Source organism: Mustela erminea, chromosome X (assembly GCF_009829155.1).
Source record: "Mustela erminea isolate mMusErm1 chromosome X, mMusErm1.Pri, whole genome shotgun sequence".
NCBI classification, from domain to species: Eukaryota; Metazoa; Chordata; class Mammalia; order Carnivora; family Mustelidae; genus Mustela; species Mustela erminea.
Window position 1 is genome coordinate 102,644,540 of NC_045635.1, and position 27,614 is coordinate 102,672,153.

The window sequence follows — 27,614 nt, forward strand, 5'->3', positions numbered from 1 at the left end:
TTCTGGGAAAGGTCACATGATAAAAACTGACCAACTTCAGGGGTGGAGTCTGAGGTAGCTGGCTGTGGAAAATAATTTGACAGCTGGCAGGCAGATAGGTAGGATACCTTCCTCCACTACTTCCCACCCCTAGCAACCTCATCTCTTTTTTTTACTTCTTGGGTTTGGGTGTTGAAAGCCTAACTCTGCTTCATTAGGTTTTTTTTTTTTTTAAAGCCATATTTCCTTAGAAATTTTTTCTTTTTTCCTTCTTTTTTAATTTGTTATTTAAATTCAATTTAGTTAACATATAGTGTATTATTAGTGTTAAGGGTAGAATTTAGTGATTCATTATTTGCATATAACACCCAGTACTCATTACATCAAGTGCCCTCCTTAATGCCCATCACCCAGTTACCCCATTCTCCACCCACCACCCATCCAGCAACCCTCAGTTTGTTTTCTAGAGTTAAGAGTCTCTTATGGTTTGCCTCCCTGTTTTTATTTTATTTTTCCTTCAATTCCCCTATGTTTATCTGTTTTGTTTCTTAACAAAACTAAATAAATAAACAAATTTTTAAAATTCCACGTATGAGTGAAATCATATGGTGTTTGTCTTTTTCTGACTGACTTATTTTTCTTAGCATAATGCCCTCTAGTTCTATTCACATCATTGTGAATGGCAAGATTTCATTCTTTTCAATGGCTGAGTAATATTCTATTGTGCATATAAACATCACATCTTCTTTATCCATTCATCTGTCAATGGACATTTGGGATCTTTCCAGAATTTGGTTATTGTGGACATGGCTGCTATAAACATTGGGGTGCATATACCCTTCAAGTCACTATGTTTGTATCTTTTGGATAAATCCTTGTAGTGCAGTTTCTGAGTCTTAGGGTAGCTCTATTTTTAACTTTTTGAGGAACCTCCATACTGTTTTCCGGAGTGGCTGCAACAGTTTGCTTTCCCACCAACAGTGAAAGAGGGTTCCCCTTTTTCTGCATCCTCACCAACACCTGTTGTTTCCTGAGATGTTGATTTTAGCCATTCTAATCAGTGTGAGGTGGTATCTCATTGTGGTTTTGATTTGTATTTCCCTGATGTCGAGTGATGTTGAACATTTTTCATGTGTCTGTTAGAAAAGTCTATTCATGTCTTCTGCCCATTTCTTGACTGGATTTTTTGACTTGGGGGTATAGAGTCTGTTATTTTTTTTTATTTTATGTATTTATTTGACAGAGAGACATAGGGACAGCAAGAATGCAAGCAAGGGGAGTGGGAGAAGGAGAAGCAGGCTTCCAGCCAAGCAGGGAGCCTGATGCGAGGCTTGATCCCAGGATCCTGGGATCATGACCTGAGCAGAAGGCAGATACTTAACGACTGAGCCACACAGGTACCCCAAGTCTGCTATGTTCTTTATAAATTTTGAATACTAGCCTTTTATCTCATATATCATTTGTGAATATTTTCTCCCATTCCATAGGTTGTCTTTTAGTTTTGTTGATTGTTTCCTTTGCTGGGAAGAAGTTTTTTGTTGTTGTTTTTTTTGTTTTTTATCCTGATGAAGTCCCAGTAGTTCATTTTTGCTTTTGTTTCCCTTGCCCCTGGAGATGTGTCTAGCAAGAAGTTGCTGCAGCTGAAGTCAAAGAGGTTGCTGCCTATGTTTTCCTCTAGGATTTTGATGGATTCCTCTCTCACATTTAAGTTTTTCATCTATTTTGAGTCATCACATTTTTCCAGAACTTTTAAGTACATGAGGATTCTAAATTTCCCACATAGCAGATTTGGGGTAGCCATTCCCTAATGTTGGTGATCATGGGAAGGAAGGACATGAGGTACTAGGAGGAAAGTAGCTCTCTCCTAAAGATCTGTCTCAACATCTTACCTCTGCCCTTTCCCTTTTCCACTTTTACCTAGTGGCTTTTAGGTGATGAAATCTGTGTGGGCAATTTTACAAAGGCTTCAGGGAGGCCAGAGACTTCAGTTCTCAAAAAACAAGAACAAAAAAACAGACAGAATGACAAGTCCCACTTGAAGATCACAATGTAATGGGGAGGCGGAACATTTTTGTAAGGTTTAGAGATGACAGGGGATCAAAATTCCCCAAAGTGCAGACTTCGGGTGGCAGACTTCAAGTAAAAATCACCCAAACGTTACAAGAAAAGTCAGACCAGAAACCACCAACCTCTACCATCCCCTTGCTCCTTTCTGCTGTTACTTCCTGGATCTATAGTGGTCAGATCTGTTCAGTTACTGACTTAACAGAGAGTTTAAGACATTTGTCCTCAGTTTTCCAAACTCAAGGGCTGTGGATGAGAAGCTCAAAAAAGGTAATCTAGCAAGAGGTTTTGAGCACGAATAATGATTTAAAGTTAAAAGACAGGTAGAGAAAGAGAACCGGAATCTCTCCCCTGATGCCACCTTACCTACCATTTGTCTCTTTTCCCCCATTTGTTCATAGCATCACTTGTCTGTTGAAGGTTTAGCAGTCAGGTCAACTGAATTTAGTGTCTTTGCTGAGGCTTTAGGGAGACTCAGTCCTCAATTTTCAAAGCATCATGGACTCTGCTTATCCACAATTAAAGTGGAAATATGTGAAAGAAAACAGAATGTGTTTTAAAAACAAACAGGAATGAAGGGCAGCTAAGAGTCAGACAGTTTCTTCTACTTTCTCCTAATTTCCTCCTTTTCCCCATTATTCTTCACTATTCTATGTCATCTCTTTACCCATTTCATCTGTTTAGTGGTCATTTCTTCCACATTTGTCTTTTCACAGAAAGTATAGAGGTATTTTGCATTTAGATTCAAACTTGAGGTGGGTATGTTACCATTTCAAAAAGAAGTATCTAAAAATTTCAATTTTTATATTCTTGGGGACTGTCAGTGGCCACTGGAACCACGTAATTGAGTAATATTTGATACAAAAAGAGAATTCTTTTTTCAAAAGAGTTTCAGATATAGGATGAAGAAGAGTCAACCAACTTGTGCCTGTCAGCCAGAACCACTTTCTGTAAGCCCCCTCTACCATTCACTTCCTTTCCCTTTTCTCCTTCTAATTCCTTGAGATTTGTTGGCCAGCTCAGCTGTATTCATGTCTTTTCAAAGTGTTGAGGGAGAATCTAGCCTTGAATGTCTCAACCTCAAGGACATGGGTTGCTGCATGTAAATACTGGACACCAAAATGACATTCAACCACAGAATCCAAGAGATTAAAAATAAGCAAAATATACACAAATGCAACAAAGGGAGACCAGTAGCCAGCCAGCCCTTGCACTTAAGCAAAAACATCTCATCTCCCTAAATGCCTGTTACCTCCATTCTTTATCTATCACACTTCTCTCTCCATTTTGTCCATGGGACTGTGTTACTGCTTTCTGCCCACACAGAATGATAAACCCTCAGGCCAATCAGTAGGAGCTAGGGTTGTATAGATCTTGCCAGCCAGAACAGTGTGAGATGACCTTCTCCTGGCTTGATCTGTGTTGCTGTGGATTCAGTTCTTCCCATGAGGACAGCTAGAATGATTCCAGTCCGAGGTGTGCCAGAACTCATTCTCAGGCATATATGCCATAATACATGGATTGACTGAGAAACTTCTAGGTCCTCAGTGGTATGGTTGCTCTGTGTTAGAAAGATGAGTACAGAGTATGCCCCTAAAGATGTTTTCTTTCTTTTTTTTTTTTAGTAATGTGCACTTTTTAAAAATTTTTTTATTTAATTTTTTTTCAGTGCAACAGAATTTATTGTTTATGCACCACACCCAGTGCTCCATGCAATACGTGCCCTCCATAATACCCACCACCTGATTCCCCCAACCTCCCACCCCCCACCCCTTCCAAACCCTCAGATTGTTTTTCAGAGTCCATAGTCTCTCATGGCTCATCTCCACTTCCAATTTCCCTCAACTCCCTTCTCCTCTCCATCTCCCTATGTCCTCCGTGTTATTTGTTATGCTCCACAAATAAGTAAAACCATATGATAATTGACTCTCTCTGCTTGACTTATCTCACTCAGCATAATCTCTTCCAGTCCCATCCATGTTGCTACAAAAGTTGGGTATTCATCCTTTCTGATGGAGGCATAATACTCCAGAGTGTATATGGACCACATCTTCCTTATCCATTCATCCGTTGAAGGGCATCTTGGTTCTTTCCACAGTCTGGCAACCGTGGCCATTGCTGCTGTAAACATTGGGGTACAGATGGCCCTTCCTTTCACTACATCTGTATCTTTGGGGTAAATACTCAGTAGTGCAATTTCAGGGTCATAGGGAAGTTCTATTTTTAATTTCTTAAGGAATCTCCACACTGTTCTCCAAAGTGGCTGCACCAACTTGCATTCCCACCAACAGTGGAAGAGGGTTCCCCTTTCTCCACATCCTTTCCAACACACATTGTTTCCTGTCTTGCAATTTTGGCCATCCTAACTGGTATAAGGTGGTATCTCAATGTGGTTTTAATTTGAATCTCCCTGATGGCTAGTAATGATGAACATTTTTTTATGTGTCTGATAACCATTTGTATGTCTTCATTGGAGAAGTGTCTGTTCATATCTTCTGCCCATTTTTTGACATGATTATCTGTTTTATGTGTGTTGAGTTTGAGAAGTTTATAGATCCTGGATATCTGCCTTTTGTCTGTACTGTCATTTGCAAATATCTTATCCCATTCCGTGGGTTGCCTCTTTGTTTTGTTGACTGTTTCCTTTGCTGTGCAGAAGCTTTTTTGATTTTGATGACGTCCCAAAAGTTCATTTTTGCTTTTGTTTCCTTTGCCTTTGGGGACATATCTTGAAAGAAGTTGCTGTGGCTGATATAGAAGAGGTTACTGCCTATGTTCTCCTCTAGGATTCTGATGGATTCCTGTCTCACGTTGAGGTCTTTTATCCATTTCGAGTTTATCTTTGTGTATGGTGTAAGAGAATGGCCGAGTTTCATTCTTCTACATATAACTGTCCAATTTTCCCAGCACCATTTATTGAAGAGACTATCTTTTTTTCCACTGGATATTTTTTCCTGCTTTGCTGAAGATTGTTTGACCATAGAGTTGGGGGTCCATATCTGGGCTCTCTACTCTGTTCCACTGGTCTATGTGTCTGTTTTTATGCCAGTACCATGCTGTCTTGGTGATCACAGCTTTGTAGTAAAGCTTGAAATCAGGTAACGTGATGCCCCCCATTTTATTTTTGTTTTTCAACATTTCCTCAGCGATTCAGGGTCTCTTCTTATTCCTTACAAATTTTAGGATTATTTGCTCCAGCTCTTTGAAGAATACCGGTGGAATTTTGATCGGAATAGCATTAAAAATATAGATTGCTCTAGGCAGTATAGACATTTTAACAATGTTTATTCTTCCGATCCAAGAGCATGGAATGGTCTTCCATCTTTTTGTGTCGTCTTCAATTTCTTTTATGAGTGTTCTGTAGTTCCTCGAGTACAGGTCCTTTATCTCTTTGGTTAGGTTTGTTCCCAGGTATCTTATGGTTCTTGGTGCTATAGTAAATGGAATCGATTCTCTAATTTCCCTTTCTGCATTTTCATTATTAGTGTATAATAAAGCCACTGATTTCTGCACATTGACTTTGTATCCTGCCACGTTGCTGAATTGCTGTTCTAGTAGTTTGGGTGTGGAGTCTTTTGGGTTTTCCATATAAAGAATCATGTCATCTGCAAAGAGAGAGAGTTTGACTTCTTCATTACCAATTTGGGTACCTTTTATTTCTCTTTGTTGTCTGATTGCTGTTGCTAGGACTTCTAACTATGTTGAACAAGAGTGGTGAGAGTGGGCACGCTTGTCATGTTCCTGATCTCAACAGGAAGGCTGTGAGCATTTTCCCATTGAGGATGATATTTGCTGTGGGGTTTTCATAGATAGATTTTATGAAGTTCAGGAATGTTCCCTCTATCCCTGTACTTTGAAGTGTTTTAATCCGGAATGGATGCATGCAGCCAAGAATACTTTATCCAGCAAGACTGACATTCAAAATGGAGGGAGAGATAAAAAGTTTCCAAGACTGGCAAGGTTTAAAAGAGTATGCGACCACCAAACCGACACTGCAGGAAATATTAAGGGGAGTTTTATAAAAGAGGAAAAATTCTAAGAATTTCATTGAACAGAAATATATGGAAACAATCTATAGAAAAAAAGACTTCAAAAGTAACACGATGTCAATAAAAACGTATCTATCACTATTCACTCTCAATGTGAATGGCCTAAATGCGCCCATAAAATGACACAGGGTTGCAGATTGGATAAAACGACAGGACCCATCCATATGTTGTCTACAAGAGACCCATTTCGAACCCAGACTGAAAGTGAAGGGATGGAGAAGTATCTTTCATGCCAATGGGCTTCAAAAGAAGGCCGGGGTAGAGATTCTCATATCAGATAAATTAGATTTTAAACTAAAGACTGTAGTCAGAGATACAGAAGGACACTACATAATTCTTAAAGGGACTACCCACCAGGATTATCTAACAATTGTAAATATCTATGCCCCCAATATGGGAGCAGCCAATTACATAAGAAAACTATTAATGAAGATAAAGAGTCATATTGATATGAATACATTAATAGCAGGAGATCATAACATGCCTCTCTCAGTAATAGATCATCCAAGCAGAAAAATCAATAAAGAAACAAGAGCATTGAATGACACATTGGACCAGATGGACCTCATAGATATATACAGAACATTCCACCCTAAAACAACAGAATACTCATTCTTTTCAAGTGCACATGGAACCTTCTCCAGAATAGACAACATACTTACTGGGTCACAAATTAGGGCTCAACCAATACCAAAAGATTGAGATTATTCCCTGCATATTCTCAGATCACAATGCTTTGAAACTGGAGCTCAATCACAAGGAAGAGTTTGGAAGGAACTCAAACACCCGGAAGCTAAACACCACCTTGCTTAAGAATGCTTGGATCAACCAGAAGATCAAAGAAGAACTTAAACAATTGATGGAAACCAATGACAATGAAGACACTTTGGCCCAAAACCTATGGGATACAGCAAAGACGGTCCTAAGAGGGAAATGCATTGCCATCCAAGCCTCCTTCAAAAAAAAAAAAAAAAAAAAAAAGGAAAAATCCAGAATACACGAGCTGTCTCTACACCTTAAAGAACTGGAGAATCAACAATAAATTAAGCCAACTCCACATACAAGAAGGGAAAAAATCAAGATTAGAGCAGAGATCAATGAGATGGAAACTAGAGATACAGTAGAATGCATCAATGAAACTAGAAGCTGGTTTTTTGAAAGAATCAATAAGATCGATAAACCATTGGCCACACTAATCCAAAAGAAAAGAGAGAAGGCCCAAATTCATAAAATAATGAATGAAAAGGGAGAGATCACAACTAACACCAAGGAAGTAGAAACAATCATCAGAAGTTATTATCAACAGTTATATGCCAATAAGTTAAGCAACCTAGATGAAATGGATGCATTCCTAAAAAATTATAAACTCCCAAAATTGAACCAGGAAGAAATTGACAACCTGAATAGACCAATATCTAGTAACGAGATTGAAGCAGTGATCAAAAACCTCCCAAAAAACAAGAGCCCAGGACATGACAGATTCCCTGGGGAATTCTACCAAACTTTCAAAGAAGAAATAACACCTATTCTCCTGAAGCTGTTTCAAAAAAATTGAAGCAGAAGGAAAACTTCCAGACTCTTTTTATGAAGTCAGCATTACCCTGATCCCCAAACCAGGCAAAGACCCCACCAAAAAGGAGAATTTCAGACCAATATTACTGGTGAATATGGATGCTAAGATTCTCAACAAGATCCTAGCCAACAGGATCCAACAGCACATTAAAAAGATTATCCACCATGACCAGGTGGGATTCATCCCTGTGTTGCAAGAATGGTTCAACATTTGCAAATCAATCAATGTGATAGAACAAATCAATAAGAGAAAAGAGAAGAACCACATGGTCCTCTCAATGGATGCAGAAAAAACATTTGACAAAATCCAGCATCCGTTCCTGATTAAAGATGTTTTCAAATTCCAATGTGTTTATTGGTGAGGAAGATACCCAAGCAGAAATATGTGGGGCCCACATGACAGAATGAAGCCTCCTGAGAGTAAGTGGATCTGGCTGGACCCCTCCCTTTAGTATCTCTGCCAAGAAATGTGAGGGAACATCTTTCTGGAAAGGAGCGATGCGGTAAGACACCAGACAAAAGTGTTGGCTGTTATGCCTTAAGACAGATGTGAGGGTTGCAGGATCCTTTCCCTCTGCCTCACTTTTGTTAATGCTGTTTCCATTTAACATGCTGTGGATATTAGGAAAACGGGAGTATGATGTTTATCAAAGTGTGAGGGGTGCAAGAGATACTGCTTCCTAGTGCATGCTGTGGCCATTGACCCTACAAACCAGGATGGTGGCAGAAATATTCTCAACACATTTCTTTCGAGGAAAGGACCTTCTTTTGTCTGGCCCAGGCTTTTAAGACCCAGGACAGCATCAGAGGGCCCACTCTTCATTCTTGCCAGCAGGCAGGTGGGCAGTTGGTCAATGTTCTTGTGTAATACTTGTTAATAGACAAATACAGTTTGGCATGATGAGTGAATTAAAGTGGTTTGTTAAAATTTTGTCCTAAGCTCTTTATTTGTATATACCTTAGGGGCTGGGAGTAGGGAGTTGAGTAATAAGCTCAAACCCCAGTTGGAGCCTCTACTAGACTTCATACCAAGTCAATCTCCTTGCTGATTGTAGTGCGGGGGAGGGGAGGGCAGCAAATGGAAGAAAGCACTCTTAGTTTCCTTCATGAAGGAAGACTTTGGGACATAACTCAACCTAACAAGTTAATGTTAATTTTAAAAACAGTTTTCTGATTATCAGAAAGCAAGAATGATGCTCACTGAAGCAAGTGATACTCTTTGTCCAGTTCCCATGGACTCAAGGCCCACTTGTGAAAGCTGTTTCACTAAAATATAAAGAAAGGTGAATTAAAAGAAGTGGGGAGATGGGTGGAGACTAGAGAGGCACACAGAGGGAGCCTTTCTGTATATTGGTTACATTCATGTGTTCAGTTTGTGAGAATTCATCAGGTTGTATACTTAAAGATCGGTGTACTTTTCTTATGATTGTTATACTTCAGTAAAAACTTGGAATGTTGGGATGCCTGGGTGGCTCAGTTGGTGAAGTGTTTACCTTTGGTTCAGGTCATGATCCCAGGGTCCTGAGATCGAGCCCCACATCAGGCACCTTGCCCAGTGGGAAGCCTGCTTCTCCCTCTACCCACTGCTCCCTCTGCTTGTGCTCTCTCTCTGACAAATAAATAAATAAAATCTTTTTTTAAAAAAAACTTGGAATGCAAAAAAATAGAAGAGAACTTTAGAGGACTAACAGGTACATGCATTTATCAGAATTCATAAGGTGTTACATTTAAGATTTGTCTATTTCATTGGTTGTAAGTTTTATCTCAAAGAAAGAAAAGATGGAAAGAAGGAAGGAAGGAGGGAAGGAAAGAAAAAATGAGGTAAGGAAGGAAGGAAGGAAGGAAAGAGGGAAGAAAGGAAGGAAAAGAAAGATGCAAACACTGAATCTAGTTAAGGACCTGCCTGCTGAAGTCTTCTGGTGTGAAGTATACCAACATCTAGAACTTATTTTGAAATGTACCCCAAAAAGGAAATGGATTGATGGATGAAGAATACTAATTGTGAAATCTGAGCTGAGATTATATGAGTATTCACTGTATAATTCTTTCAACTTTTTTATGTATTTGAAAATGTTATATTAAAATGTTAGGCAGGAGAGTCTAAAGAAGGGAGGAAGAATTCTCCCCATTTATGAATATAAATGTTGGCTTCATTCCATTGAGGACCTAAATGCATCCACTGCAACTAACAAGAGCCAGGCATCCATCAGAAATAGAGCAATTCCTGGGAGAAGTGTTCTAGAAGAGAGCAGTGCCCAGTGGAGCTGGCTGTAGCCAGGTGGACATGGCTTGGTGTGAACCTGAAGAGATTCCTTCAGGAGACTTAGGTGACAGAGACACCAGATGATAACCAGAGCAAGAGAAGAATATGGTGGGTGATCTGAAGTAGATGTTGAGACCTGTTTATAAACACAGGTGAGACATAACCTGAGGTTTGAACCATCATATACAACCAAGCTGTCAATTTTGCTCTGGCATTTCTACAAGTCACAAATGTTGATAGTACTCATCACTAGAATCTAAAGCAATCTGCTGTGCTTGGCATGTTAAGCTGAAGAAAAGTTTTTAAACCTCTAGTTAGGGTCAAATGTTTCAGCACTTTCCCAGTTATATGAAGCATTGTATTTGTACTCAGTGAAGAAAGACTAAAAATACAGGTAGATGAAACAAATCAAAACATTTGTTTGAAGCTGGCACCTGTGTTTGTCCTTGCAGCTGCTATACTAAATAAAGACACAGGCACTAAAACGAAGAATGCATATTTTCTCCATCGTGCCTATAGTTTCGGAGACATAGTGCCACAAGAATTAGTTCATATCCAGCATTTTTTTTTTGGTATCTGTCATCATCGTTGTTGTTGTAATTGAGATGTAATTGACATAATACTCTGTTCAGGGTTTTCTTGATTGTTAAAGAATGATCCTGGAGAAGGACATTCTATTTCCTTCATAGTGTTCTAAACAACAGATATGGTAAGAACCCACCATGTCCCACAATAATGATTCTCTTTCACTCTCTTTCTAGGGGTTTACCGATATCTTGCTAGAAAGAGTCATGCATGGGGGAGCCAACATTACCGGATTCCAGATTGTCAACAACGAAAACCCTATGGTTCAACAGTTTATTCAGCGCTGGGTGAGGCTAGATGAAAGGGAATTCCCTGAAGCTAAGAATGCACCACTAAAGGTAATGTTCCATGGCATGCAGAAACCCTAGGCCAGCTTTTCACAGCATCCCAGTATGGCCTTTATATACTTATGGCCATCCTTTGATCAAGTGGTCTTTACTCAGAAGTGTTTCAAGGATGTTAAAAACTAAACCACAGGTACTGCTGCATTTGAAAACTAAACTTGCAAATAAGGAAGCAATTGAGAAGGTCTTTTAAAACTCTTTTTTTTAAATTTCTTTTCAGAGTAACAGTATTCATTGTTTTTGCACCACACCCAGTGCTCCATGCAATCCGTGCCCTATATAATACCCACCACCTGGTTTCCCCAACCTCCCACCCCCCACCCCTTCAAAACCCTCAGATTGTTTTTCAGAGTCCATAGTCTCTCATGGTTCACCTCCCCTTCCATTTTACCCCAACTCCCTTCTCCTCTCTAACTCCCCATGTCCTCCATGCTATTTGTTATGCTCCACAAATAAGTGAAACCATATGATAATTGACTCTTTCTACTTTTAAAACTCTTTTAAAACCAGGGTTTGGGAATGTTAACTCATTTTTTTAATGAATTTCATTCATAACATGCTCATAACAATTTACAATATTACAAGAACCTGAATTGGGCAAAGAGTGGGGGCAATGGGAACAGGTAAGGAAGATCGATAGTCTGAAACAGAAAATTAGATCTTACATTATTTATGTGATTGCTTTGTGTTAATAAGTTTCATGAATCTCAGTACACCCAAGTGAATTGGGCTGTAATACAGAGTGTGTGTTGCCTATACATATATTGAACAGAAATGTTTTCTTGCCTGGAAAAGTATCTTTAAAAATAATTAGATTACCTAAATTGCTCATTTTCATGAAACTAAGATAAGAATATTAAAGGTAAAAAGTCGTGCTTGGAGTGCACATTTTTCACATGTGTTCCACTATGGCTAGAAATCCTATTATTTAAAAATCAGGAATTGGGAAAGTTATTCATGTAACACAAAGGATCCTTCAAGTGTATGTGTTAAGTAACCATTCCTTCAGTACAATTTGATTCAAGTATGAAACAGACTTTAAATTCTTCCTTCATTTTATAGTGAAAATATGTACATGCCATGGATGTGGGATCCCGATGATCAAAATAAGGAATCAAAGTAGAGTCAAGACCCTTCCCTTAAAAAAGAAAAGGAGTGAATATTTCTTTTCCCATGGTTTCAAGGTACCCATCCTCACATCCTCCCTGGCAGGAATAGAATAAGGGAGAACAAAGGGTACATAGATCAGAGAATAGACACATTCTGTATCACCTAGTCAGGCCCACCCTAAATGAGTCACATGAGAACATAATAAAAGTGGGTCCTGAATTTATACAGTTGGTATGTTCTAGAAAAACTGTGAGTTAAACATAATTTGTTCATTCATTTAAGCCTCCTCACTAGTTAAATGGTATTCTGTAGTTGTAGTGATTATATATACATGCTGGGCTTTTCTAGGGCAGTCCCATTTTAAAACATTCTGTCCCATGGTCAGATCCGGTGTCCTAATACATTTCAGCGAGTATGGTCACAATCCCTGTGATGTTAGGGTTAGGATTTGCAGTCCAATTTTTTAGGATAATTATTAATTTTTATTGAGATATAATTGACTTACAACATTAAGTTAGTTTTAGGTATATAGCAGAATGACTTGATAGTTGCATATATTGCAAAATGACTACCACAATAGCTTTATTTACCATCTATCACCACCATAGCTACAATTTTTTCTTGCGATGAGAACTTTCAAAATCTACCCTTAGAAACTTTCAAAACGCAATACAGGATTTTTAGCCATAGTCACTGTGATGTACATTACAACCCCAGGATTTATTTATCTTGTAACTGGAAGTTTGTACTTTTTGGCCACCTCCACCCACTTCCCCTACCTCCCAACCCCTACCTTCAGCAACCACCAACCTGTTTTCTATTTCTAGGAGTTCAGGGTTGTTTGTTTTGGGTTTTGGGTTTTTTTTTTTTTTTTTTAGATTCCTCATTTAAGTGAGATCACACAGTATTTCTTTCTTTGTCTGACTTAATTTCACTTACCATAATGCCCTCCAGGTCCATCCATGCTGTCACAAATAGCATTTCCTTCCTTTTGTGCCTGAATAATATTCCACTGTACGTATACACCACATTTTCTTTATCCACTTTTTTGTCGGTGGACACTTAGATTGTTACCATGTCTTGGATATTATAAATAATGCTGCCCTGAACTGCAGATATCTTTTTTCTAATAGTGATTTTGTATCTTTTGGAATAAATTACCAGAAGTGGAATTGCCAGATCATATGGTATTTCTATTTTTAATTTTTTGAGGCACCTCCATACTGTTTTCCATAGTAGCTGCAGCAGCTTACATTTCCATAAGCAGTGCAAGAGGGTTCTCTTTACTCCACATTTTTGCCCACACTCATTATTTCCTGTCCTTTTTATTCTAGTCATTGTAACAGGTGTGAGGTGATAGCTCATGTGATTTGATTTGCATTTTCCTGATGACCCAAAAAATTTTAATGTACTATATCCACCCACCACATTTAAGTGAGCTTACAGAGATTTAGAGTTTCATAAACTGCCTGTCCACTGCTTTGCCATTCTTAGATTCAGCAGGTTATAGGTACAGTCAAGGAAAAATTCATTTCTGCAATCTTTTAAAAGGTACCTACCAAGTGTCAGGCACTGTGTCTTAGGCACAAAAAAAATGGACAAGGGTAAAAGGATGAAAAGGGTACTATAGAGTGGTTTATGTTTGATCAGAAGTTGTAGAGAAGAAAAGCAATCTTAGCTCTGGATTAATCATTGATAACTCATGGTATATATAAAATAAAGTTTTCAGAACTTGCTGAGAAGTGTTTATAAGTAAAACCTTTAAATAGCTTAAGAAAATTGAATCTTTAAATATATGGTTACAACTTTAAGATTGCTTTTGCTTAGTATTAGTCATGGAAACTCACTCTGTAGCAATCAGAAAAAAAGCCCACTTTAAAAAATGATAATATTTTTGATTAGGAAATAAAACTGCCTAGAGATTATAATGCTGATGCTTAATTTATTCTATATTTTATAAATGTTTCCTTTTTTACATGCTCACACATTGGCAAGTAGGAGCTGAAAAAGTAGAAATTAAATAGATCTTTTGGCATGGCTTGGAATTGCAAACAATTCATGCAGTCTGCTGGAAAAGAGAACATCACCACCTTGACTTTATGTAGTGCTAGGATGGACAGACAAAGATTTTTCTTTTTTTTTTTTCACGAAAGAACATATGCCCCCTGTTACAGTCACATTTGAAGATTTGCTCCTGAAAGAAATGTAACATGAGAAAAGTCAGAAAAGTAAATTGATGGTCATGAAGATGACAATGTATTCATTCCTGGTCATATTTAGTTGTATTTGGACATACTATGGAGAGAAAACTCCCCCTAGGACATTTTGCTTCATTAAAAAAAAAATCAATAGAACTCTATATCCTCCTAGTATTTGTCACCCCTGGAAAACAGGGGCAAGCTTATTTTAATTAGACTTTGTTGATTCATTCAATGAAAAGACATCCACCCCCATCAAGTCGCAGATAATCAAATGACTGGCCTCATCCTTAGTAGAGCATGTCAGTACATCCAAGGAATAGAAGCTAAGTGTTCTTGCCTAAAAGAGGCAGCATCATGAAGTATTGCCTGTGAATTGTCACCGTTATCAGATATAAAACTCAATAACAATTGTAATTTTCTACAATTGAAAACTAGCTTTGGTTTTTTGCTCCCCCCAAGAAACAAAAACTGATTTATTGCTGCCCAGAGGTCCTAGTTTGCCAGAAACATGGTCCAGACAGAAATGATTAATGTTTCCCTCCAAATTAATTTCAAGCTGTCTAACTTAGCTATTTCCATTTTCCCCTAAGTAAACACCAGACCTGAATTTTCTATTACAAACAGCAATAACCAATCTACATATGCCATCCTTTAGCCTCACACGTATTTCTTTCTCTATAAAGGACCTGGCCTTTTAGTAGTCACTTGCTCAAGACAAAACACAGTACCGAGAGCAAGAGAGAGACTCCCTTGAGCCATTTGATCTTAATAATCTTAACATGTGCACACACGAGGAAAGATCATTCTAGAGTGAATCAAAGTCGAGCTTGCCCAGAGAGATCTCTTGATTCAAATAATTAAGAGGGTGACTTCATAGAGCAAGAGGTGGAGATGAATGAGAATTATAAGGAGCAAGGCAAGTTTTGAGGATGTCGTTTGTCATGATACATGTTTACCATACATCCATTTCAGTATACATCTGCACTGACCCATGACGCAATACTGGTCATAGCAGAAGCTTTCCGTTATCTGAGGAGACAGCGAGTGGATGTGTCCCGGAGAGGCAGTGCTGGAGACTGCTTAGCAAATCCTGCTGTGCCCTGGAGTCAAGGAATTGATATCGAGAGAGCTTTAAAAATGGTAAAGACCATGATGGGTTATTGGGGTGGGGATGGGGGCCTTATTAAGACATGCAGAAAGTGAGACCTTGGTATGGAGAAATGATATCCGAAATTGGAATAGGATGGGAGTCTAAGAATGCCAGAGTGTGCAGAAAGATGAGCTTGAATATTTACTCATCAAAATCTGGAAATCTCAAACTAGAACCTTCTTCCCTGACGCTTGAGAAATGGTCGGTTGAGATCAAATGTGCTACACTATGAGTGGTAAAGCAAACTCACTACCCTCAAGAATTACGGATTGAACATGTAAACAGCTTCAAAATTTTTAAACTTTCCAGAGATATCGTGTACTTTAGGGGGACTGGGATATTCTATAGGAAGCTCCTAACTTGAAGGTGGACATTACAAATGACAACAGCATCCTCTGGCTCATCAGATATTTCATGAGCTTAGATGGACTATGGAATGGAGCCAGCGTGGTATTAGTTCTGTTGCCAAAGAGAACCTTTCTACATGCTATCCACATGGGGAAAAGCAGAAATTTGCTCTATTTCTAGGCCTACTTAGGAGGATTTCCCCAAAGCCCCAAAGAAAAAGCTTACAGAGAAGTATAAGGAATCAATAAATAGACAGTCAAATAGGTCACTTGTTTTTAGTATTGACTGGTAGGGGATCATTTAAGGCTTCAGGTGATACCCTTTGAGCAGATTTCATTCTTCACACGAGGAGCAGCATCAGTCTTTCACTGCAGCTTTCTGAGCAGAGCTCTTTCCTGAATATTTTGCTCTATGTTACATGCATCTTCATGCATTAAAATGAGCCTTTGAGAGTTCAAGCCTCCCTTATTTCTACTTATTTAATTATCCCAATGTTTGGGACATCCAACGAAACAAAGAGATAGGCAATGATGAGATAATTCTAGGCACAACCCAGCAGTGAAGAATTTGTAATGGCCTCCTAACGTACATCATTTTGTGTAGTTGGCTCTCCTACGCTGTCTTAAATTTGCCAAGTTGGAAGCATTCAATCAAAAGGGGTTAGTAGTCCTTGTGTCTCTCCCCAAGAAAGAGATATAACTCATTCTCCCATCATGCAGATTTTTATGTCATTATGTCAGTTCCCTAACAAATGCCCTAAGTGTAGTTTTATGGAGGTAGCACTGCACAATTTTGAAGAGCAGTTAATTAAATTCAACCTTCATAGCAGTTACAAGATTTGTACTGTCAGGTGAAACATAATGATGAGTGAAATACAAAACTCCCTCAGAGTAAATCAAAAGGAGTTTTCATCAACAAAACCTCAGGGGGCGAGTATCAGCATCTCCAATGGACTCTCCATTCATAACTCAAACAGCCATCTTCCCCAAATGGAGAACTGGCTACCAGAGTAAAGAATAAGAAATTCATTTGGCTAGGAAAAAAGCATGTTGATCATACTATTGCACAGTTTCAACATATCTAAGTCACTGATAAAGCTCGAGTGAGAAGCCAGGTAATTAACCTTCTTCTCAGGCCCTAAGGATCAAACACTCAGCCAAAAGAATGCTTTACCCATTTCTACAGGCCAGCCTTTTCCTATTGCTCCAGAGATGTTGGAAAGTATCAATCTTTTCCAGAAAGCAGATGCTTCCTTTGTGATAAATGCTCAGCAAAACACCATTCAGAGGGACTACAAGGGAGGATGGTCTGGAATACTAAAGGTTTTACTATATTAAAAGAAATCCCATTTTATTTGAGTACATTAAAGGTGAGAATGCATGTGTAAAAGCATCCCTCACTGTGACAAGCACATAGTTGTTGCTCAATAAATCATTCTCTTCCTTCAAAGAAATGTGGCAAACAAAATCATTGCCTGATAGAGGCACCAACTGAGCCTGTTTTAATGCTAAATAAGCACACCATTCATTCAGTAAATATTTATTGAGCACCAATGACTATTATCAAGCTTGAAGTTAGTATGCAAATATGAAATAAGAGGAGGAGTGCACACACTTACATTATTAATATGCAAACAAGTGTTTTTATAGACCTTAAAGCCACTTGAAAATTGGGTAATCCTCCTCCTTACAGTGTATGGATAGCAGAAATATCAGCCTGAGCAACTGAAATACAGCACAATTCTAGGTCATCAAAACTTTGTCCTTTTGTTCAGTAAATCATAATTAAGCACTTGCTCTATTCCAGTCTCTGTATTGCAGTTGCTGAGAACTCGGGAAAAGAATGTCTCTCATCTCGAGATGCTCCTCATCTAGTAAGGGAGATGGAAATACAGGGATGATTAAAATGGTATGGTGGTTAGGCTCTCCAGAGCGTGCTATGGGAACCAGAAGAGAATCACCTAATACAGATTGGGGTAGAGGGTGGGGGAGGGGGATGAGGGGTGATTAAAGAAGGGATCCCAGATGGGATGATGGGAAACAGTAACTGACATTTACGTCAGCGAAAATAGACTTCCCTCTGAGCGGTAGTCCATTCCTATTTCTGCTCACCACAAGTTTTAATCCTGGAGTCTCATATCTCCTGGACATAACTAGACTGTTGTCCAGTTTGTCTATTATGTCCAAAAATGCTAGCTCTTTAGAAATATGCCATTCTCTTAAAAAAAAAAAAAAGGCTTTATTCGTTTATTTAAGAGAGAGAGAAAGCGAGAGAGAACACAAGCCAGGGGGAGGGGCGGGGCAGAGGGACAAACAGCCTCCCCTCTGAGCAGGGACCCTGACATAGGGCTCAATCTCAGGACCCTAAGTTCATGACCTGAACCAAAGGCAGACACTTAACCAACTGAGCCACCCAGGCACCCCCAGAAATATGCCATTTTTAATGAGACTTGAAGCCTTTGCTACTTCAGTAAAGAAGGAGTTCCTTAAAAAGTTCTTACGCCAGTGTCCCTGTCCTAGAACTCAGTTCTCACAGTAGAGTGTAAAGAACCCTTCATGCATCCCAGTACGAACCAGGAAGGCTAAGTAATTTCTATCTCAACAAAGGACCTTTGCTTTGACCAGAAGTGTGATATCGCCTTTCTCTGGAAGCCTGAGCTGACAATAGTGCTTTGGTTTGTTGGGTCAGTAGGACAGTCATCTTGTCCTCAGGATGTCACACTGGAGCCTTTCTCTTTCAACAGGAATTTCATTTTCCTATTGGTGGTGAACAAGCCCCTTTCCCTTTCACAAAATGCTCCCTAATATTTGACATCAATTCCCTCTCCTGCAACGCAAGCCCATTACCACTTCTGACCTGTTTAGTAGCTTGTCACTTTCTATAAGTAGTAAGTATTCTAGCCTTTCATCCTAGGAAAATGAGACAGATATTCTATATTTGAAACAAATTCATTGTAAAATAATTGGTAAGGAAATCTCTCCACCTGGCAGATGGCCCTTTACTAGTTCATATACTGGGACAAAGAAAAATTGTGGTCTACATGAATCTGTAGTTGGCATCCCAAATCAGTGTCCAGGCTCTTCTAGTACTTCTTTCTTATCTAGTACTACATATCCCTGATTTCTTAGACTTACAAAATTTCATCTGTGTGTGGTTTATTCCTCCAGGGCCTAGCTTGCTGCTACCTGTTTGTAGCCAGATATAAGTTAAATAAGAGGAAAACTTCGTAACTGCAACTATGATAGCTGTTAAATGTGGAACACTCTCAAGAAACTGAACTAAATTCATTGCAATCAACAAAAAATATTATAGATATTAGGCATATAGTTATTATATATTAATTATTCTAGATATTAATTATAATTAGATATAGATATTAATATAGATATTAAAATCAATAAGAATTGAACATCATAGAGTTAGTAAGTGATAAAGCTAGAATGCGAATCTAGGAGCTCCAGAGCCCTTAGTATTGAAATCAGTTTATGTGATTTTGGAAGTGTTAAGATAAGACACAGCCACAGCCCTCATGGAACTCATAGTTTAGAAGAAAGCATTATGCTAGTTAAGAATACCCTGGGGCACCAGGGTGGCTCAGTCAGGTAAGCATCTGCCTTCAACTCAGGTCATTCTGGGATTGAGCCCCATGTAGGGCTCCCTACTCAGCAGAAAGTCTGCTTTTCCCTCTTCCTCTGCCCCTTCCCCTGCTTGTGCTCTCTCCCAAATAAATAAAATCTTTAAAAAAAAAAAAAAAGAGGAATATCCTTCAGCCTACTCCCTTAAGAAGAGACTAATGATAGAAATTTCAGATCCTTGAAAAAGTGGTGGTAGGGCCTTCATTGTATCATACAGGTAACTACCTATCACCCACTCAAAAGCTTCACAACTAAAAGGCACACCTAGAAAACACTGGGGAAGAAATGACGATCTGTTTAGACTTGATACGGTGGATTTAGCTGAACTACTCAAGATAAAAGTTCTCTATGGTTCTAAGATGTGTCAGTGGACTTCATCTCAGAGACCTAGAAGGCAATAATGTGGTGCTATTTAAATTTTCTACATTTTCCCTTTCTACTAGGTGCAAGTACAAGGAATGACTGGAAACATCCAATTTGACACTTACGGACGCAGGACAAATTACACCATTGATGTGTACGAGATGAAAGTCTCTGGCTCTCGAAAAGTAAGTAACCAAAACAGATGTCCAAAGAAAAAGTCTTTCAGAAGGTGACAGCACTCCAAGGCAAGAAAGCAAGTGTTAGGAAAGACACACAAAGCAAATTCCCACATTTCATTTTTGCCTTTCTGTTAGTGAACTGCGTAGACATGATGTGGAGTTGCTTTGCAATCAAAGTGTTTCATCTACACATTTTGAAAAGAGCATTTCCCTCTGAGGCTGGTCCTATAAAAGTGGTAGATTCAAGAGTTATTAACAGCTTCCAACCATAGAGGGAAGGAATCACAAATTTTACAGTATGTTGTTATTTAAACAAGCTGCCAAGGTATATAGAGTTTTAGCAAAAGAATTAGAAAGTAAGTACCTCTCCACTTTGCCCCTCATCCTCCAAAGGAAAACTAGACAAAATACCTTTCTTTACAGCCAAATTGAATAATGAGTGCTTTGCTTCTGCCATCCGAATAGTTAAGTTAGGCATGAAATGAGGATATCATAGTCATGTGATAAAATCTCAGAACATAAAATAGACTGTGTCATTTCTAAGGACACTACTTATTTTCCCCCCCTCACATGCCAGCCTTCCTACAGTTCAGAACAAAGCACTTTGCTGCTATATGAGTTGGGCTGGTGGGGGTGACCATCCTATAGTGGGCTAAGTTATTTTACAAAATACCAGTAAAGGTGAGGTATGGATGGGAACCCCCGGGATGAAGGTGTGTTTCAGGACTGGGGTCCTGGTGGGGGTGGCAAGACAAAGAGAGACAGAGCATCAATCCTTGGAAAGCTCCAGCAACTAAAAAGGAAGTGTTATTCCACAACAGCATTTGGATTTCATGCGGTACTTTTTGAGTGAAAAACAGGCAAAACCAGGTCAAATGTCTGTTCTTTTTAGGCTGGCTACTGGAATGAGTATGAAAGATTTGTGCCTTTCTCAGATCAACAAATCAGCAATGACAGTGCATCCGCAGAGAACCGGACCATTGTAGTGACTACCATTCTGGTAAGTATGGAGAGAAGAAGGGTGGGCTTTCTGTACAGCAAGATTTCTGCTTTCTGAAAAGCATTATTCAACCAGTTAAAAGGACATCAATTTTGAGTCATGAAAACATCCGATAGGTCAGCTTAGGAACCTCCTGAAGTATCCTGCCATCATCATGAACAGAGCATCATTTTTTTTTTTTTTACAAATTTATTATTTTTCTAGAAAATCATTTTTTCAATTGTACTTATTTATTTATTTTAGAGGAAGAGCATGCACGTGAGTGAGCACGAGTGAGGGGAAGGGAGAAGGAGAGGGAAAGGATCTCAAGCAGACTCCACACTGAGTGCACAGCCCAACATGGAGCTGAACACCAGGACCTTGAGATCATGACCTGAGCCAAAACCAAGAGTCAGATGCTTAACCAACTGAGCCACCCAGGCGCCCCAGAATATCATTTTTCAAAAGAAAAAGAGGGAAGCCTGGGTGGCTCAGTCAGTTAAGCATCTGCCTTCAGCTCAGGTCATGATCCCAGGGTCCTGGAATCGAATAACACGTCGGGCTCCTTGCTCAGCAGGGAGCCTGCCTCTCCCTCTGCCTGCTGTTCTCTCTGACAAATAAATAAAATCTTTAAAAAAAAAAAAAAGAAAGAAAGAAAAAAGAAAAAGAATAGGAATTTGGGAGAGTTCCACATATCATTCTCCTCCTTGCCCCCCCAACACACACAGTGCAGGACTGATGTTTCATTGTGGGCAAGACAGCGTTATGTGAAAGAGAGAATAGATCAGGGTTCTAATATTAGGTCTACCACTAACCTATGTTTAACTGTGCAAGTCATAACTGCTCTGAGCCTCAGGTGGTGTTTCTTTTAGTTTATAAAATGGGTGTAATATGGTCATAAGACCATTTCAAGGCAAAATTCACGAAAGCTTTTCAGCAAAATTCAAAGCACAGTTGAAATGTGAGATAGTATTCTCATTTAGATTTAAATTGTTTTTCTTTTTTTTTAATTTTTTTTCTTTCTTTGTTGTGTTGTTAGTCACCATACATCATTGGTTTTTGAGGTAGTGTTCCAAGATTGTTTACATCTAACACCGAATGCTCCCTGTAATACATGCCCTCCTTGATGCCTACCACCAGGCTCACGCATCCCCTGCCCCCCTCCCCTCTAAAATCCTCAGCTTGTTTTTCTAAATCTAGGATGTCCTTACTGGGTGAAGTACAAACCAGGGGGGAAAATGAGTATACCACTAGGTCTGAGGTTGTGAATAATTGCATGAAGATTCAACTGAAGTTTACCTTTCATTTAAACAGACATGTCAAATACACACTTTGTCCTAGGTACTGCACTAGGTAAAAATAAAAAGTTATAAAAACAAATGGGCCACAGACTCTGACCTCACAAAGATCACAGTGCTTTTTGAAGTCTTGCCTGGGATGGCTGTGATAAATCCTGAGAAGGCAAAGGCAGTTCACCTTCACGTAAGGGAAATACCTCTGCCCAGTTTGACTAAGACTCCTTTACAGGTGGAAACTGGTCCTGCTTTCAAACCCTCAAAAGAATTTAAATCCTTCTCTCCATCTTTAAATTCTCAATTAAGGACTCCAAGGAAAATATAGCACAGCGAATAGTCAGTTGATTGAGGTTCTTTTGCTTCTTAAGCAAACATTTTTTAAAGGCTCTTTTCACACATCAAACCTCAACAGCTACGGGGGGAAAACTTGATTATGACATGTGTCATCTCTTAGAAAAATGTATGGGAGTAATCCTTCCATCTTCCTCTGGTCCCAAAGGAATCACCATATGTCATGTATAAGAAGAACCATGAACAACTGGAAGGAAATGAAAGATATGAAGGCTATTGTGTTGACTTAGCCTATGAAATAGCCAAACATGTAAGGATCAAATATAAATTGTCCATTGTCGGTGATGGGAAATATGGTGCAAGAGATCCAGAGACAAAAATATGGAATGGCATGGTTGGGGAACTTGTCTATGGGGTAAGTTTCTTCAACTCTATTTTCATTTACTTCTGTGATTTCCACTTAACAAAGAGACTTTATTTTCAAGTGCAGTACTTATCCAATTGTATAGTTTCTGTGTGGTCTGTAAAAAAATTTTTTTTTTCTTCTCCAATTGACTTCTGTAAAGGTAGGCTGTCAATAGCATCCTTTGGGCAACAGGATTATTTTGCCAAAAGCAAAGTAAGATCGGGGAAATTTATTTTGCAACATTAAATGCAGCCTGCCCTCTACTGAAAATCTGTTCCTTCTGTATTCCCTATGTCAGGCAGCAAAGTCACCACCCACCTCATTGCCTCAACAAGTCTGCCTAAGTGACCTTATCATCTCTGCTCATTGCTCCCTCATCTCTAGGCAGTGACTATGTCCTATCCATTCTACTCTCTCTGTCCATTCATATCTCTCAAATCCAGACACATTTTTCATTCCCACCCTCATCATTTCAGTTAAGGTTCTTACTACTTCTTGGTCATTTAACTGATTTCCCTGCCTCCATGCTTACCCTGGAAAATCAGATCTCCACATCATTATAATTTCCCACTTGAAAAATCAGGATAAAATTCAAATTCCTGAGCATGACAAACAACACGCTTCATAATCCAGCACTTGCCTACCTCTCTAGATTTGTCTTGGATTCTTCCCCTCTTCATACGTAGTGTTCCAGCTACCAAGAAGTATGTCCACCTGCCACTTAGGGCATCCCCAGAAGTATCTTGCCTCAGTCCGTCAGCTAAGCTCACTTCACAGTCCTCCAGAGCACAGGTGACAGCATTTTCAGGAGGCCTTCTCTAATCCCATTTACCCACCTGCAGTCTGGTTAGGTGTCCCTGCTTTTTGCTTTTCTTGTGGTAATCTTGAACTGGTATTATAATGATCCATATACATTGGATCCATACACATGGGATCCATATACAATCCATATACATGGGTTCAACTGCCCCAACTGGACTATAAACTCCTTGGGCACAGAAGCCGTATCTGATTTATTTCAATATCCCAGAGCACAGCACAGAATGGAGGTTCATCAAATAATTGTTGAATGAATTAATAAATGAACAGAATTGCTCTGCCAAGGGCTTGCCCATGGGCCAAGCACAGAAGAATTATACTGATAATGAAGGCTTTCAAAAGGGGGTACAGCAGTATCCTCAGAGCTCTGCAGCGGCACTTGAAAAGGTTTGGGCCCCTGATTGGGAATGTCAGATCATGGGCCACCCAGTAAGGCCTACAGAGACAAGCAGAACTGGGCATAAGAACTGCCCACTGGGTGAACCAGTCACTAGAAAACTCACCCAGGTGTAGGTGGTGGCAGCTGAGGGTCAGTTCCCTCTGCTTTTTATTTTCATCCCAGTGTCATTAACATACAGCATTATATTAGTTTCAGGTGCACAACACAATGATTCAACACTTCCACACGTCACCTGGTGCTCATCACAAGCCTGCTCTGCAGAGGTTTGCTTTCTGACAGATAAGGATTACTTGCAATGACTGGCCCCAGTCTAGACAAGAGGTTAGAGAAGACTGAGGAATATAGGGGATTCATATACTGAGAGGAAGTTGGCCAGAAGCAAACATCCAAGTTATCTATTGGACAGAGGTGCTGTCCAATAAGAACTCCGGTGCTTGAGATGGGAAGCAGCCAGAATAAGGTACAGCTCCCCCTTCCGAAGATAGTACTGGGTCACTAAGTTTTTGGAACAGGTCCTCAGGAACAAGCACAAAGGCAGAAGCTCATTTCTAAAAATAAAGGCACAGAAAAGGAATTAAGGCTTAAAATGAGACTGGACCTCAAGTATCAAAACTAGGGCACTGTCCTCCAGTCAGACAAGCAGCAAGGCAATTTGAACCTGAGCCCCCAGCAGTGGGGCTGGAGCCAATTATCTCCCATAGTCAGTCAAGTTTGGTCCTGGGAACTGGGGCAGGGCTGAGTTTCAGATGAGAATCAAGTGAACTCCGTTATGAGAAAGAGAAGAAATTCCAATGCCAGAGACAGGGGACTAAATGAGGGGCAGAGCACCTGTCATGCTTTCTAAGAATGCTTAGAGGTTCTGAACCATCTTGACATAGCTCTAACCTCTTTCTGAGTTGGTGATCAAGACTTCTCTTCTTTTCTAGTCTTCATCTACCCAAAACTCAGGCTCTAAGAAGTCCTGTCTTGCTCACAGTTGTACACCGCACATGGCCCACTACATGGTCCATAGTATATACTCACTTTTGCTCTAACAAATGAATGCCTAGCTTGCAGTAATGCTCAGCCAATGTTCATTAAATTTAGCTCATGGTAGGAGGTAATCTTATATCATTACCATTATTTATTATTATCATTGCCATTATTAATTCATTTTTATTAGTAGTACCATTTGTTACTTATTTCCTGGTTGCCGAACACTGTGCTAAGTGCTTTATAGGCATTATGCAACTCAATCATCACAAGATACCTCCAAGGGAGGTGCCATCTTATTAACATCATTCTACAGATGAAAACACTGAAGCCTAGAGAGGTGGTTTTATGTCAAGACCAAACAGCTTGTAGTGACATGATGATTTGAGCCCAGTCTCTGACTATGAAGTCTGCCCTAGACTGCCTGACAGCTAACATGTTACTTCAGACCCATACCAACCTAAAAGATAGCTGAAACTTGTTGAAAAGCTCTTGGTGCTTCTGCTTTTCTGGAGAGAAGATTAGCCACAGAAGCACAGCAAAGACTTCAGGTGTCAATTTCTACTGGCCTAGAGTAACTGACATGAGCTCTACCAGCCCACTGTGACTCAGTAGCCAGAGCTTTCTATTGTCTCAGAAGAAATCTTGTCACATTCTATAAATAGCTCTGTGCCCTCCTGGCATCGAGCAAGACCCTACACCCAGTGATATAGAGCAAGACAGATTTCCTAACACAGCTCAAAGACCTAGCTTTCTCACCAGGTTTTGGTTTCTCTTCTAGCATGTCCTCTGTACTGTGCCCATCTAATCACCACATTCTCTCCCTCTTTCCAATACGTGTGAGTGAGAAAGCTTGAGAAATTAGAGTTCCTTACTTGCTTAGTTATTTAGAAACCAGCTCTTTACTGCTAAATAGGTAAAAATTCTGAAGGAGCCTTCCCACCTTTTCCCTCTAGTTCTTTCTACTAAAGACAAAAGCAATAGCCAGGGAAGTCTCGTAAAGAAATGTCGTCTGCCCTCATCTGACCTGGAACAAGTTTCTGATGCTTTCTGGGATTAAAACACAAGGTACTTCCAGGGAACTGACAATAAACCAACTGCTGAATTCCACTTCCCCCTAAAACTTGTGGCTATGAAAAATGGAGGTTCTTGTCATGCTTGGATAAGACCTCTCTCTGTTTAGAGAAGATGATCTCAAAATCTAAATGTGTCCTCATTTTCATTTGAAAGTCTTAATCTTTCAGCATTGGCAAGTTTTACACTTCTCTTTCAATGATAGAAAGGGAGAGAAGTGAAAACACAGGCATTCATTTCTGGCAGGCCTGGCCTCTTGTAGTTTTCAAGTTGCTTAAGAAAAAAAAAAAAAAAAGGTGGGGCACCTGGGTGGCTCAGTGGGTTAAAACCTCTGCCTTTAGGCTCGGGTCATGATCCCAGGGTCCTGGGATGGAGCCCCGCATCGGGCTCTCTGCTCAGCGGGGAGCCTGCTTCCCCCTCTCTCTCTGCCTGCCTCTCTGCCTACTTGTGATCTCTGTCAAATAAATAAATAAAAATCTTTTAAAAAGAAAAAAAAAGGCAAGTGGGGCACCTGGATGGCTCAGTCGGTTGGACATTTGACGACTCTTGATCTCAGCTCAGGTCTTGAGCTCAGGGTCATGACTTCAGCCCCACATTGGGCTCTGCGCTGGGTCTGGAGCCTACCTAAACAAACAGGGTGTTGAGGGGAACTTTCTCTTGCAATGAACATGAAAGCTACACAGATAGGAATTTTCTCTTATGCCTTTAGCATGTAAAACAGATCAGAGAAGGAAAAAAGTGAAGAAAGGCAGAGATGAGAAAAGCTTTGCAAAGATTTCAGTATCCACCATAAAGTCTCTAGAAAGAGTCAAAATGAATTAAATTTGTTCAGGAAGAAAGAAGCCAATCAGCCTCTTTTCAGATGATTCCTAAAAAGTTTTCTTTTCCCTCTAAAGAAAACCAAATCAAGGTTGATGTTTAGGGCACCTTGTATTGCTAAGAAGGCTATTTTTGAAACAAACGTCAGTAGGACACAATGTGCCCCATTATATAAGCCCTTCAGAACATTATGGACTTGAAACTGTCCACCTGCTTTTAGAGGTTTTGATTTTGAGCTGGATGTCTATAACATCACCACATGGTAATTGTCCCCAGCTTAAATGGCTTACAGACCACAAGTTTTTATGGCTCCAAAATAGCATGTGTTTTAAGAGGACATTTAAAAACATTCTGTTGCTAACATGGCTCTTAGACATCTTTTAGCGTACCATTTCATCCATTTTGCAGATAAATGTGGGGATCAGCCAGGATTGGCCAGTAGAACTGCCATTTGGGTAAACCAGGCAAGGCCTGATATAAGACAGGAATGACAGGAATGGTGGCAGAGATTGTGACAAGGTCACAAATTCACACAGCTTGGCAGAGCTTAGACTATAACTCCAGTTTCATGACTCCTGGCCCAGTGCTCTATCCACTGGGTCACACCGGCTCAGTTTACTAAGATTGTCAAATTGCAGGAAGATTGGTGTTGTATCAGATATGAAATCCCTGCCTGACTTCAAGGGGCTTACAGTCTAGTTGGATTATGAGTTTTTC

The 27,614-nt window shown here is 39.6% G+C and overlaps 1 protein-coding gene across 7 annotated transcripts in view; it reads left to right on the forward strand.

Annotated features, from left to right (window-relative positions):
- Positions 1–27,614, forward strand: part of GRIA3 (glutamate ionotropic receptor AMPA type subunit 3) — a 284,915-nt gene that overhangs the window by 182,402 nt on the left and 74,899 nt on the right. For all 7 annotated transcript variants that reach the window (XR_004282496.1, XM_032330365.1, XM_032330363.1 and 4 more), the window contains 5 exons: positions 10,689–10,850; positions 15,140–15,307; positions 19,744–19,848; positions 20,735–20,842; positions 22,616–22,822. Coding sequence is in view for 6 of the 7 variants with exons in the window: in XM_032330365.1 (XP_032186256.1) it covers positions 10,689–10,850; positions 15,140–15,307; positions 19,744–19,848; positions 20,735–20,842; positions 22,616–22,822 (750 nt within the window). In the remaining variant the exon portion in view is untranslated. The remainder of the gene's footprint in view (positions 1–10,688; positions 10,851–15,139; positions 15,308–19,743; positions 19,849–20,734; positions 20,843–22,615; positions 22,823–27,614) is intronic.